We start from the raw sequence: 14,119 nt of genomic DNA, 5'->3' as shown, positions 1-14,119 counted from the left end.
ACGGTGACTGTGGCGGAGCTCAGGCCTGTGGAGACTCAGCGTGAGTAACACTGAGGAGTTATTATGAGTCAGCTACCAACACAGACACATGAGATACAGTGTGTCGATAAAATACAAACCACAAGATTCTAATTTTTTAATAATTGCATTTTATTAATTGAAAACAAAAAACGAAAAAAACAAAAAACGAAACAAAAACAAAAAAACAAAAATGCAAATAAAAAAAAAAGAGCAAAAACAAAAAACCGTATCATTAGGTAAGACAAGGCGAGAGACACTTAAATAAGAAGAGTTCCATGTTGGTGAGGACAAAGGTGAAGGCGGGTTGATGTAGGAGGAGGAGGAGGAGGGACAGGGTGGTGGGGTGGGGAGAGGGAGAGGAGGGGGCATTGCTGGATGGGACCGGTTGGATTATGTACACTGTTTCTCACTGCAGGACTGGCAAGCCCCAATGAAGGGAGGGGGCTCAAAGTAGCAGGTCGGAGACACTGAAACACCAGAGAGAAAGGCACTATCCAGAGAGAACAAGAAAACAGAAACCAATGACACAAACACGATAAACAAACACACACACACTGGACCAGAAATTAAATGTTTGACCAAGAAAAAAGTGCTTGACCACACGCCACATTGGACAAAGAGAGAAAAAAAAAAGAAAGAAAAAAAGGAAAAAAAAAAAAATCTTTTACATCGTTTAAGCTGATCTCTCAACTTTTAGCATAAAAGACAATCTCTCAGTTTTCTGGACTGTTAATCTGTGCCAGCTGCAGATCTGCACTGGTGATTACACAATGTGATTATCCAAACTCAGCCTCTTTGCTACGTGCAGGTATAACAAAGAGGAGAGCGTCTGCGTATGCATGCATGTAATGAATGTGTTTGAATATGCATGTTAACTACCTGTACATATCCTCATACACCACTCTCTTTTTAAGTAAGTATCCGCAACATTACTTTTTCAGCATGTCTTTTTAAAATCCCTTGCATGGTTGTGTAGTTCAGTTCTCTGACCTTGCTTCCCTCATGTTAATGTCTATGGACTCAGTCAGCTACATTCATTGCCCAGGTAAAATGGCTGCAATAAATACATTGGCTTTAAAAAGGTGGCTGACCTTTATACAGGGCTTTGTAATACAACAGCTCTTGCAGCATTCATGGCTCTACTTGCTGGTCAACGTTAGCTTCCTGACAGGATTAGTTTCTTCTCAGGTTTCTCCTTATTTATTTTTTTTACTCTCATCGCATTATAGACAAAAGAAACCTTTGCAAATGCTTACGACCCCTTAAATATCATGCTGTATTATCCGAGAGCCCTCAGATAGATTCGGAGAAAAAGAAAGAAGAACTTGACAATTCAGCACAAGAGCTACTAGGTCTTATTCAAACTCACAAAAGGATTGAACATAATTTACAAATGGAAAAAAAAAACACAATTTGTGATGAGAGGTAAAACAGACAAAACACATACAAATATATAATATATATTCTTAAAAAATGGATTCTCTCTATAGTTGATTTATTTATACAGCCAATGGCTGATGTACACTGCTCAAGTGCCAATGAACTTAAACATGGAAACTTTGCTTTACTGTAGATGGCATCATTTCTCTCCTCTCTTTTTTGTACTTTTTTTTTTTAAAAACCATTTCTTCTTTTTTATGTTTTTAATTTTTTTTCTTTTTTTCTTTAAAACAGAGTTAGGATTTATCGGTAGGCATTTCATTTAGGAGATTAAAACAACATGCCGCAAAAAAGAAGAAAGAAAAAAAAAACAAACAGAAAACAAACAAAAAGGCAGAATGTTAAGAAGTTTAGGAGAAGACAGAAGCAGCTGTGGGAGCGGTACGATCATTTGGTTAACTTCATGGTTGGTGCACTATGCTTTAGTTTCTCTGCATTTAGATTTCCCTCAAAGACAGTTCAATCCTCACCGAGGCGCTCACTGGGGCGGTGAACGTTCTCGGCACAAGTAAAAGTTGATTTTTTTTTTTCGTTTTTTGCTCAGCTGCCACCCACTCAGCGACGCCTACGACAGCACTACTCCTGCTTTATCTCTCTCTCTCTCGTTCAGTTGTTTGCGTTCTTCCTGTCTGCTCCTGTTATCGTGGAATGGCCAAAAGGGGTGGAGGAGGAGGAGGAGGAGGGGTTGTTTTTTTTTTTTTTGGGGTGTGGGAGAAGGGCTGTGGGGTCGGAGGGGGGGCTGATGAAGAACGATGATAGATGACGACGATGATGATGGTGGTGGTTGTTGTGGTGGTGGTGGTGGTGATGGTTGCTGTGTTGTTGTGGTTGTTGTTGTTCTTGTTTACATGTTGTCTGACTGTTTACATGTTCCGATTGACAGGCGTGACATAGTTGCGGGGGAACATGCCCGTCTGGCCGTGGCAGCCTCCTTTCCACCAGTTGGGGTCAGAGTTGTCCAGGACTTGGATGAATTCGCCGCGTCGGAAGCCCAGCTCTCCTTCCTCCTGGGGGTCAAAGTCAAAGAGCGCCTGCACGTATGTGGGATGCTGCGGGACCAAAAAGAAAGGAAAGGAGGTTATAAGATGACGGGTTCATGATAACAACAGGTTATCTAACAAACAAACGCTGAAACTAGGGATGCACATTTTGAATTTTTTTTCTGACCGATAACCGACGATCGTTAACCGGTTATTAACCGTTAACCGATAAGATTACGACGCTGGCGGCACACGTGTGTATTTATCGGCAACATGTTTTTTTTTTTTAAATTGATCGACATAAGGAGCTAATAAAAAAAAAATAAAACAATAGTATTAATCGGTCAAAGTTCTTGTTATCGGTTAAACAGTTAATCATGTGCATCCCTAGCTGAAACTTTCACGACTGATTTCAGATAATGACACTGGTTAAAGGCCCAGCATGTGCGGACAGTACTGTATTATTATTATTTTAATTATAAATCAGGTCTAGGCTCTATATTAATACTGTGAGTTTATCAAAGCCTCTGTTGACAGCAACACATACAGCCTATATTAGGAAACCGAGTCTTAAAAACGGCTGTCAGGATATCTGTCACTTAGTGATGTCACAAACAAACAGTTGCCACTTTCAGCCAAACAAGCCCCGCCCACCTCATCAAACTTTACAGGATGTGGTTTCCCTGAGTTTTGCACTGAAATCTGAAACATTTTTAAATCCATCGCTCAGAAAACAGTAAGCCAATCGGAAGAGTCTCTCAGAGTCTCCTCTCCTCAGTCAGCCAATCAGAGGAGAGGCTCACCTTATCTACTGGATCTCCCGGGAGAAGCCTGAGAGAGGAGATGTAAAACTACTACTACAAAGACATCTTTTGGACACTTGAAATAAAACACTGATAAATTCAAAATATAGGACCCTTAGAATGAGTTTATTCCATAATCATTTATTCAGTGGTTGATTTTCATAATTGTCCACTTCAGAGATGATGCTGATCCAACAAGGTCTGAAGGGAGGGGGGCATGAGCCTGCTGGGAAAACAACACTATGGTTGATCAGCACCACTACACGACACAGTCAAACTACCTTTATAGTGTAGATATAGTGTAGACATCATGTGGTGTTATCTTACAGATTTCTTCTTTCTGGCCCGTCCCACTATCTATCACGCATGTTAACTCTTTATCACCATCTCTGCTGTCTGTCAGCGTCTCTCTTTCCCTCTCACTGTGATACATGACGTCTTCTCATCTCTTTATTTTCCGAGTGGTTTTCGTCGCATTTCCTGTCTTGACCTGCAAGCTGCAACTTTGCTGCAACTAGAGTGATTTCAGAGCTACTTTCTCTCCTCCTACTACAGCTGCACACGTCCAGGAATCAAAGCACAACTGCAAACAAATCTGCACGGTTGTTGCAGAGATGTCGGTGATGCACGCTTCTTAATCAGTTACACAAGTAAGCCCAGCTCATACCTGCTTAGCTTAGAGTTTAATACTGGAGCATTCATTTAGATCTCCACACATGTGTCAGAGGTGTCAGCTTACTCAAAGATAGTAGAGATGTTAAGAAACAAGTGTTTATCATGTATTTGTCCACGGTGCCTGTAAACACCTATAGGAGGAGTCAGTTGTATGAACAGAAAGTGAAAAAACATAACTGTTCTCTATATTATGGTAAGGTAACACTATCTGATGTTTATCATATGTATTTAAATGATAAGTAGGGGGACTTATGGGACTATTGTTTATCCTGGGTTGAATTGTATATGAGATGAATGCAAAAATGTTATGACTACAATTATCAACCTGTGGCTCAGTGTTCTATGAACTCAAACAATAACCTTGCGCATTTGCATCACAGTCATTGTTGATTTTGTTTCTGATGATGAATTACATTTTTATTAGTTTTATCCTTTGTTCTGTCTGTTTAACACTAAGCTACATGCTGAAGATGTATTTCTCTCACAGAAATATACATTTCAAACTAAGGAGGGCAAGCAGTGAAATTAAAACCAGAGAAGGGTGTTATTTATGGATGTCTAACTCCAACTTAAAGAAGTGATAACACACTTAGTGACGCCCATCTGAGCTAAGTGTTATTTGGAAATAACGCGCGATACAAAATGTCTGAACTTGCGAATCATAACTGAGTGTAGCTTAAGGCCCATCAGCATTTAGAGGCCAAAAACCTTAACATTCACACTTCAGTTTTAATTCTTTCATTTGACTTATTTCCTCTTTTGTTTTTTTTTTAAACCTCCACTATGAGAACCAGTGTAAATAGCTCGACTAAGTGAACTGAGAAAAGGAGTATTTCTGCAGACAGTGATGCTACAGTAGGTTTCTGTGTGGTTTAAGCTGACAACCAACATGCTCTTTCTGGATGTGCAGAGTTGACGACTTCACTCCCCCACAACTGACTAAACTGGAGTGGGAGGATAACATCTAGCAAGCAGAGCATGTGTGGTTCTGATGAGTTAAACAAACACTTACCTCCACACAGCTCACATAAATTATACTCAAATGTGTATGAATGTATATTTGTGAACACAAAACTAATAAAGAGTAAAATTTAAAAAAAAAACAAACACAAATTAAATCTTGGTAACACTTTACTTGACGCCTATCCCTATAACGCATTATAACCATACTTATGAGTTATAATGCAGTTATAGCACTGTATAACTATAGTTATAAACACTCATAAATGATCATAATGCTTTATAACAATAATCACAACACACTATAAAGTATTTTATCATGACTTATAAGTGTTGTATAATGTGTTATAATTGGCTTATAGACGTGTTTAACTATCATTATAAACATAAATACCATAAGGCTTTTTAACAATAAGCATAACACATCATAGAGCATTTTATAATGGTTTATAAGGTCAAGTATTATAATAGAGTTATAATTTCTCTACGATGTGTTGTGTTTATTGTTATAAAGCCTTATGGTTATTTATGAGTGTATATAATGATAGTTATGCATGTCTATAAGCCAATTATAACACATTATAACTATATTTATATATTATCGATGTGGGCATTGTCAGCGAGTTACTAACAATTATAACGTATTATTAATACCTGACCTTATAAGTCATGATAAAATGCTTTTTAGTGTGTTATGATTATTGTTATAAAGCATTATGATCATTTATGAGTGTTTATAACTATAGTTATACAGTGCTAAAACTCATTATAAGTATAGACAATGCGTTATAGAGATAGGTGTCAAGTAAAGTGTTACCGAAATGTTACAGAGAAAACAACATATTTCCATTTTTATTGTTTTTCTGCCACTGGTGTCATTCAAGTTTTCACTTCAATAGTGTGTTCGGTGTTACGGGTGTCACTTCTTACCTGGTGGACCTGCTCTATGTCTCTCAGAAAGATTTGTTGATTGCGGGAGACTGAGGTGGAGCGGTGGTAGTCCACCAGCTCGTTGAGGGAGTTAAACTTCACCACCCATAGGAAATATTTTCCAGCGCCGTCGCGAAGAACCTTGAAGTGCTGGACGTCATTTCCAAACCTGCAGAGGGGTCACACAGGAGAAAACTAAGAGGAGGGGATTTTCAACATCTCTTACAGCTCTGGAATGATCTGCTTCATCTGTGTTATGTTTTAAATTACTCCTTAAAACTCATTTTTATCGGAAAGCTTTTCCAGATTTTATTTGCCTTTATTTAATTGTTTTGGTTGTCATTTTATTGGTTGTCACTTTGTTATGCAACAATTGTTTTGAAAAGGTGCTATATAAATAAAGTGTATTATTATTATATGAGAGCTGCATGGAGAGTAGTGCACAGATTTCAATAACATGTAGTGGATCACGCACACGTGGATCTCAGTTATCAGACAGGTGTGTCTGTGATAGTCTGGTAACTGTTAGTCAAATGAATCAGTCATGCCACTAACAGAGTGACATTCAATACTAGCTGCCTAAGTGGAGCCAGGACGGTCCAGACAGTAATTAAGATCCGTATCTTAGCACCAACTTTACATGTAACCTGCTGTGAACTGATGAGTCTTTTGGGAAGGTCAGACTGGAGCCAGACAAATAAGAGGAAATGAGCTCTGTCTGCGTCAGCTTAAAAAAGTACTCACAAAGCTCATCCCCAGCAAAACACAGTGCAAAAATGACCGTAACTGACAAACACTGGTCACCAGAGGGCAGCACTGAGACTTCACAGGAATAAGGAAGTGGCTGTGTTAATGACTCAGATATGCCAAGAATGGAAACTTGTGAACCTGATCAGTTGTGGAAACTGACGACAGATCTTTGTTAAATTATAGAAAACAGTGTGAGTGTGAATCATGGTTTTTTAATTTTAATTTTTTTTTTTCCCACTGAGGGATGCACTGATGCGGTGCCACTTACTTGACAGAGAGGGAGAAGTCCCCTGGTGCACTCTCGCTCTCTCTGATGAGGAAGGCCCCGTCGTGCCTCTGTTTGTTTAGCATCTCCTCTGCTTTGGCGCGGGGGATCTTCCCGAAGAACCACCTGCAGGACGGACACAACGGGTTACAGGTGAGAGGTGAAAAATCTGATCCAAACCCACAGTTTTAGCTTTCTTCCTTCACTGACTGGATCTACAGTAACATGGTTTTGTAAACACTCTCATGTGGTGAATTTAATGAAGATGAGTCCGTGCCAGATGATTCAGTGTTGTCATGACAGTGGCTTTGACTGCCAGCTTTCATGCAGACCCATTGTGGTCGGTGTGTTGAGGGGGAGCTGGGCCCGGCACGCAGTAAGAAATAGGCAAAGCGCACCTTCAACACGGGTCACTGGCTAACACCCAGAAACAACCACAGACATTCTCACCTACGAGTGGTGTGAAAGTTTGCGGAGAGTGGAGGAAACCCAGAGAGCAGCGAGCGCAAACATCACACATCCTGCTGACTGAGGAGACTACAGTGGGGGACAGCGTCAAACCGCTGGTCCTCTGAACCACCCAGAGGTGACAGCCAGAGGGGCCCGGGCCGTACACTGAACTAAACGTAGCTGTGACTTGACTCTGACTTAGTCTCTGGGTCATAGAGAGCTCCTAAGTGCACACCAGGAAGTTCGGAAAAAGCCATAAAAGCATGGGAAAAAACCCTTTAAGCCGCCTTGACCATCCGCATACCAGGAAGAAGATGAGGTCATCATCTTGTAATAGTAGAAATAAGTTTGTTCTACAACTCTCCTATCATCTGTGTCCAATAATCTACTGTTGATAAACATTACCTTGAACACAACAATCAAACTTTAAATATTAAACATGTTTATAGTCATCTTTCAGGAGGCATGTGGTTATTTTTAGTTGCATATATTCTACCGATCCCTCACAGTGAAAAAGTGCAGACAGGGGGAATATGTGAGGGTGATAAAGATGGAGGAGGAAGCGACTGAAAGCGCTCCACGTGTGTAAATAATTAAAAAGTACAGTCAGCCAGAAGATGACATCTTGGCTCCTTTACATGTAGCCTAGGTGAAAATCAATAATGAAATGGCCAACTCTTAATCTGGTTTGTATCTGTGCTTGGCAGCGCGGCGAGCCTGCGCACTGACTCTCTTTCCCTGTTTGATAGAAGTGATAGCAGAGCAATTAATGGAGCCAAGGAAATGACTGGCATTAATGTCACACACACACACACACACAGAGACGGAGACAAACACACACACCTCTGTGTCTGCGAGCTGGATGCTCCAAGCTTTCACTCTGATGTGCCAGTCTTTACTTTGACTGTCACACACACACACACACACCCAAGTATCAGCATCTAAAGCCCAGCTACTGTTGGAGCAGCTGAGGAGCAGATCAGTGCACAGACACACACACACAGGACCTGGAGCAGGGCCAGGGTGTATTGTGCGTCGCTGTATAGCACGGCTGTGTGTGCGCGTCTGCTGGGTTGTGTGGGTGCCTGGCGCGTTCGGGTGGCACTTCATTGTCACCACAATGGGAGACAAACTCCTGCCACAGTGCAGCCCTATCGCCACTGTTGTACAGTTTTCTCTAAGCAACTTTACAGCACGCATATCTTCAAAACAAACAAACACACACAAGGACATTTACACAGAAATTTGGAAACCATTTTTAACACAAATCAGGAATGGACAATCCGGACTGGAAACTAAAACTTGGTAATAAAGTCATACTGTTTCTCAGTGCACTTGTTTGACTTGTTCTTTTAGTACCATTATATACTACATTCAAATGATATGCACATCAACTGTATGGTGACTGTATGTAGTTGGAGCTCACATTGTCAGGTCACAGGTCATTTTATTTTTGGTATAATTCAGCTATGTGTAGAGAATATGCCCCTAGGGCTGTTGGTTTTAGTTATTTTGTGTATGAATGTAAATTTGTTAAAGGGACAGTAGGTTTGTTACCTTTAATTGTCGGTGCAAGCTGTTTTTAGAACAGTGGAGCAGAGCCGCAAGCTGCTCAGAGCTATGCTACAGAGGCTAATGGGATTTCTTGGTTTCCCTCATCAAACTCATCAAATACGCAACACAACTCCAAAACGCTCTGGTGGACAAGTTGTGACCTGCACATTATTCACCACGCTATGAGATAATAACGGAATGTTAAGAGACCGAGTTGTTTTCAAGCCGAATTCAGAGACTGCTTGCCAAAAAACTGCCCCCGTTGGACACGCGCATCAGCGATTTTGCATGAATTTACCTCGAAAACAACTCCGTCTTGTCACGTTCCGTTATTATCTCATAGCGTGGTGAATGTGCAGGTCACAACAGCGTTTTGGAGTTGTTGGATTGTGTATTTTTTATAAGTTTGATGAGGGAAACCAAGAAATCCCATTAGCCTCCATAGCGTAGCTCTGAGCAGCTCGCGGCTCTGCTCCGCCATTCCAAAAATAGCTTGCACCGACAATTAAAGGTAACAAACCTACTGCTGTGACTATAGGGATTATGGCAATGGGCCAATTTGCCAAAATGTTAAACTATCCCATTAACACAAAACTAATAAAGAGTAAAATTAAAATAAAAAAACCCACAAAAAAAAACTATTGCTCAGGCTGAAATTCTATGTTGCAAAAAAACAAGCAAACAAAAAAAGCAGTTTAATTGAGGACTCGAAGAAAGCATCAACTCTGCTCCAGGACTAACAACATGAGACATTAAATTGTTCCTAACAACCACTTAACACTGAGATGAATCTGGCCTAAGTTGGCCTGCAGGCTATTTCACAATAAAAGCTGGCTTGTACATTGGAAAGCCTTTACTATTAAGAACAGATTGTAGAAGTGTTGAGTTTGCATTAACAGCTCTGCTCAACATATTTTCCCCCTCTGCTTTTCTAATCAGTCCACTAGACAAAACAATAATGCACTTGAATGCATGAATGTAAACCCACTCATTGGAACAAGCTGTTGATTAGTTTTGATAACTGTTGTTTCACTGTAGCCCTGCCTCTTCCACATAACCCCCCCCCATCCCCCCAACATCTCAAAGCCACGCTGGTGGTGACCTAGTCGTCTGCTGGTGGAGAGATGGAGAGCAAGTACATGATGCAACTTTGCTTTGACAAAACCACAACCAAGCACAACAAGGGGAGTGGGACTGAGATGAGCGTGCACTGCAAGACGGGGGAAACACACACACACAGTCTGTGACCTTATTTTGTGCTGAGAGAAAGTTTGATGAGAGCAGTCATGTTTACAATCTTTTTTTCTTCTATTTCTCTACCATGGACACAGTATTTGTGCCATAATTGTAACACTACCGCGCTAGTTAAGTTCCAGGTCTCATGACGGCACCTTAACAGATCTCCTCTTGTTTTCTTATGTAGAAATGTCAGCTCTTGCACATGCACAGCCTGCTAAATGGCATGGCCTTTCCTGCCCTCTTTGATGTGGTTGAGATAAGGGGGAGGCAGGAAAATGAATCCTAAACCCCTGATGAGAAAACGATATTAAAGAAATGATCAAATCGAGAGGTGACATCTACCTCTAGTGCGACACGGGCCTACACATACCTGCCTACACAGATCTCTAACTGGCGACAGGTGGCTAAGATAAATAACTGCTGCATTTCTCTTCATTTGCAGAAAACAAGGTGTTCAGTATTGACACACAAAAGCTGCGTCATCCTTGAGAAGTTTCAGTGTAATGATTATAAAAGCTGTATGAGGTCCAATGCAACATCAGAGAAAGTCTACAAACACTCGAAGGCTGCAAGAAACAACACAGCAGCGATAATACGGCTTATACAATAACTTTCCCCTTTGAAAAAAAGAAAGATAGCTCTCCAGCAGTGATGCAATAAGGTCAATATTCAATTAAGCATAAGAGGCCTCAAGCACATTAATAAAGAGAGAGCTAATCTGGCACCGAGTACGGGTCCAGAGGTTATGTCCTCTAAGGATTTCACCAGGCGTTGTCTAAAGTGGTTTGATACACAAACACACGCGGGTCAGTGATTGTTGGTAGTTAGCCTATTCGACCTGAAAAACTTGCTGCTCGTGCGCCCAGATTATTTTTTCAATAGGAAGAGAGAAAAGTCAGGAGCTGCAGTGTAGAATACTTACGGATGGGCTTTCATCTCTATGTAATTCTTGGGGATGAAGCCGTCTTTTCCATTTAGCTCTGCCTTGTACCAGTTCTGATCGCACTCCTCATTTAATACCTGTTGTTGACAAAGAGAAAAGAAAATGATTAGTTGGTGCCACATAACAATGTCAACAATGGAAAACAGCCAGCGTCCTAAATTTAGCTTTATGGTAATTGATTTAATTTCCTGTGACTTGAGAAGGTGCATATCCTGTACGCTGGAGAACTGCTATGCAAATATTAGGCAACGTCAAAACCAACAGCAGAGGAGGAGAGGGGAAAACAATCAAACAGATATAACTCCAGACACGCACAAAAACAGACTCTGATTGGTTAAAGACCAAATGTGTGTGTGTATGCGTGTGAATGGCCTGCACATTTAGCTGCAGAGACTCAGTTCGCCTCAGTGACCCAGAGACAGCTGTGAGGGCAGTCATGTCTGACAGGGCGCAGCCACGGTGCAGGTGCGTGGGGCTGCTGGTGCATCCATGTGTGTCCGAGACGATACATTATGAGCCACTTTGTCAAAGAGTGTGAGTGGGCTTCTGGTGTGTTGTGCTGCTGGAATTCACCTTCATGCTACAAATGATTTACCACTGATAAAAACTGAAAATGAGTGTTCTTCCATTCAGAGAAAAAAAAATGTTAATGGCTCTCACAAGTGAATACCACATCACTTCATGTGTCTGGGTTATTTGTACCCATTTAGAGCTTCATGGAATATATATAGTATATATATAAATAAAGGCACATAACATAAAAGAAAGAAGAATGACATTCATGTGGAAAATAGTTCATAATACTAAATAAATACCAAACTCTCTTAAAGGTCCAGTGTGTAATATTTTCAAAGTTCATTGTATTGGCTAAATCTGAATATACTACCAATGAATATATTTGTATAAGTGTATAATCGCTATAAAATAAAATCTGTTTGGTTTTCATAGCCTTATAATTCTTCTTTTATATATAGCAAGGGTCTTGCTTAGAGAGTGTCGCCATCTTGCGCCGCCATGTTTGTACGGAATGGAAAATCCAGCCAACCAGAGAGCACGTTTCAAGAGTTTCACGTTCATAAATAAACATTAGAATTATTTAATAGATAAATAATAGATCGGCATGCTAGATGTCACTGTTTTCCCCTCATTTTACACACTGGACCTTTAAGGAGGCCTTGTGCTGAAACACATCAATCTTCTCTGTACTGATCTGAGCCAATCAAATAAGTGAAATGTGTGTATTTTGTCCTTTCTTGACTCTAAAATGTGGGATGCGTTGCCCTTCTGAAGTGTTTCTGAATGTTCTCACAGTCTTATGTGTAATCCTTATTGCATTTCTGCCTTTAAGCAACCTGATGTGTACAAATTTCAGACGAAAACTTAGCAACAACAGCTCTTACTCATCCAGCTGTTGTCTGAATGAAGTTGGAAAAAAGCACCGGCAGACTATTTGATAACGTATAGCCACCGCAGATGTGCAGAGCATACAGCTTTAAAGGGAACAGAAAAGATGTGATGCGTGTCACACAGCCAAGCTGTCACTTGTTTGATTCTCAGGGCAGCTTGGAGTAAAGCAGGGCGAGCATTAATCTCTCCAGGCAGACGGGATCCTGATTTGAAGAATGACTCGAGTTTTACTCAGAAGAATTACACCAGCCAAGTTTGTTAGACACAATTTCTTTGATCCTCGGTGCTTCCATGTTTTTACCATGTTCCTCCAACTTCTAATACACAATGCCTCCCCCCCTTCCTTTGCCTATTTGTTTCTATCCCCTTAAATTCATCTTTTCCCCCTAGCCCAGCCCAAGACAGCTGTCCAGTTGGCCCCTGTGTAGTGTGAGTGGCCGCGGTCTGTTTGCACCAGGGAGCCTGCAGAATGCCAGCTGTCCCGGGCCCTCTCCAGCTGCTAAGACCAGCATGACTGGATGAGGGAGTGGCCTTGGACCAAAAACATAAGTAGCAGTAGGGGTGTAGGTGTTTCTATATGTGTATGTGTGTGCAATAGATAGGATCTACAGACATGAACGTATACTGTGTGACACAGAGAGATGGGTTGGTGTTTATGCTACAATGTTGTGGCATCTGAGCCAAGGCTGGAACAAAAAAAAAGGCCTTGGGCTCTATGTAGGGCTGTATGTTGACACAGCAAACCAACCTTAAAGAAGTAGTGTTTTCAAAAGGGCTGACTGGCAGCATGCAGGTCTATGCTTTCGTTTACACGGTTATCATCATCATCATCATCATCATCCTGTGGTCTGATGAAGACATCGGATGAAAGTTCAGGGGTTCAACGTTACAAAATCTCATCCGTGGACATCTCTATTAAATTTCATGCCAATTACCGCTCAGGGAGCCACGACTGCTAAGAGGGCAGACGTAAAAGATCTGACGACAGGAAATTGTATCATCCACTGATCTTGCATTTACCGACTTGCCTCCGATGATTCAACATGTTCAATCCGCCGAACTACCGCTGGTGAGGGAAGACTCGTGTCGACATGCAGCAGAGTACAAAAAAATGAGAGAAACTGTGAAAAAAAAAAAACAGTGCGATTGCTGGCTGCAGCAGTGCCAGGGTGGTGGTGTAAAGGGCCTTTCCACCACTGATACTATGAACTGCAGTCGACCCTGCCTTTGCATTCTGCCAACAACACATGTACGCGCTCTCCGTATACCACGCCACATGATCAAGTGTTTGATTTAATTAAGCCCTCGCATGTGTTGCTGTCGCACTCACCGCTGACTCACAGAAAAGGCAATTTTGCGATCCTAAAACAGCGCCCTGGGCTCACACAGTCATGAGCAACATGTGACGGTGCGAGTGACTGATTTGCTTGATCCATGTATGCTGGAGTAAAACAGATTCAGAGAAGCGCGGCTCACAGCACAGCGTGCCTGCCCCGGGGCTGTTCTAGGAGAGCTGATCTGAAGGAAGAGGTGCCGTGTTGAGTTAGTCAGTGGAAATACACAAAGCGAATGTGTTCACGCGTACGCACGAACGAGAAGGGCGCCGCTTTCACCAGCTGAAGGATACTTTAAAACAAACACAAGCAAGAAACGCTGTAGGAGTACGACATGTGCATGCTACAGCGTTGTAGGTGGCGGAGTT

General features: G+C 41.5%; 1 protein-coding gene across 1 annotated transcript in view; it reads right to left on the bottom strand.

The window, feature by feature from the left end:
• Positions 1-266: 266 nt before the first annotated feature.
• Positions 267-14,119, bottom strand: part of grb2b (growth factor receptor-bound protein 2b) — a 33,202-nt gene continuing 19,349 nt past the window's right edge. Inside the window, exons 3-6 of the mRNA XM_083977321.1 lie at positions 10,990-11,087; positions 6,828-6,950; positions 5,810-5,978; positions 267-2,510 (exon numbers count right to left, since the gene is read on the bottom strand). Of these exons, the coding sequence (XP_083833447.1) occupies positions 2,325-2,510; positions 5,810-5,978; positions 6,828-6,950; positions 10,990-11,087 (576 nt within the window). The 3' untranslated portion in view covers positions 267-2,324. The remainder of the gene's footprint in view (positions 2,511-5,809; positions 5,979-6,827; positions 6,951-10,989; positions 11,088-14,119) is intronic.

Source organism: Trachurus trachurus (genome assembly GCF_905171665.1).
Source record: "Trachurus trachurus genome assembly, chromosome: 8".
Classification (NCBI taxonomy): Eukaryota; Metazoa; Chordata; class Actinopteri; order Carangiformes; family Carangidae; genus Trachurus; species Trachurus trachurus.
The sequence above is the reverse complement of the archived record's forward strand: the minus strand, read 5'-3'. Positions and strand labels throughout refer to the sequence as shown.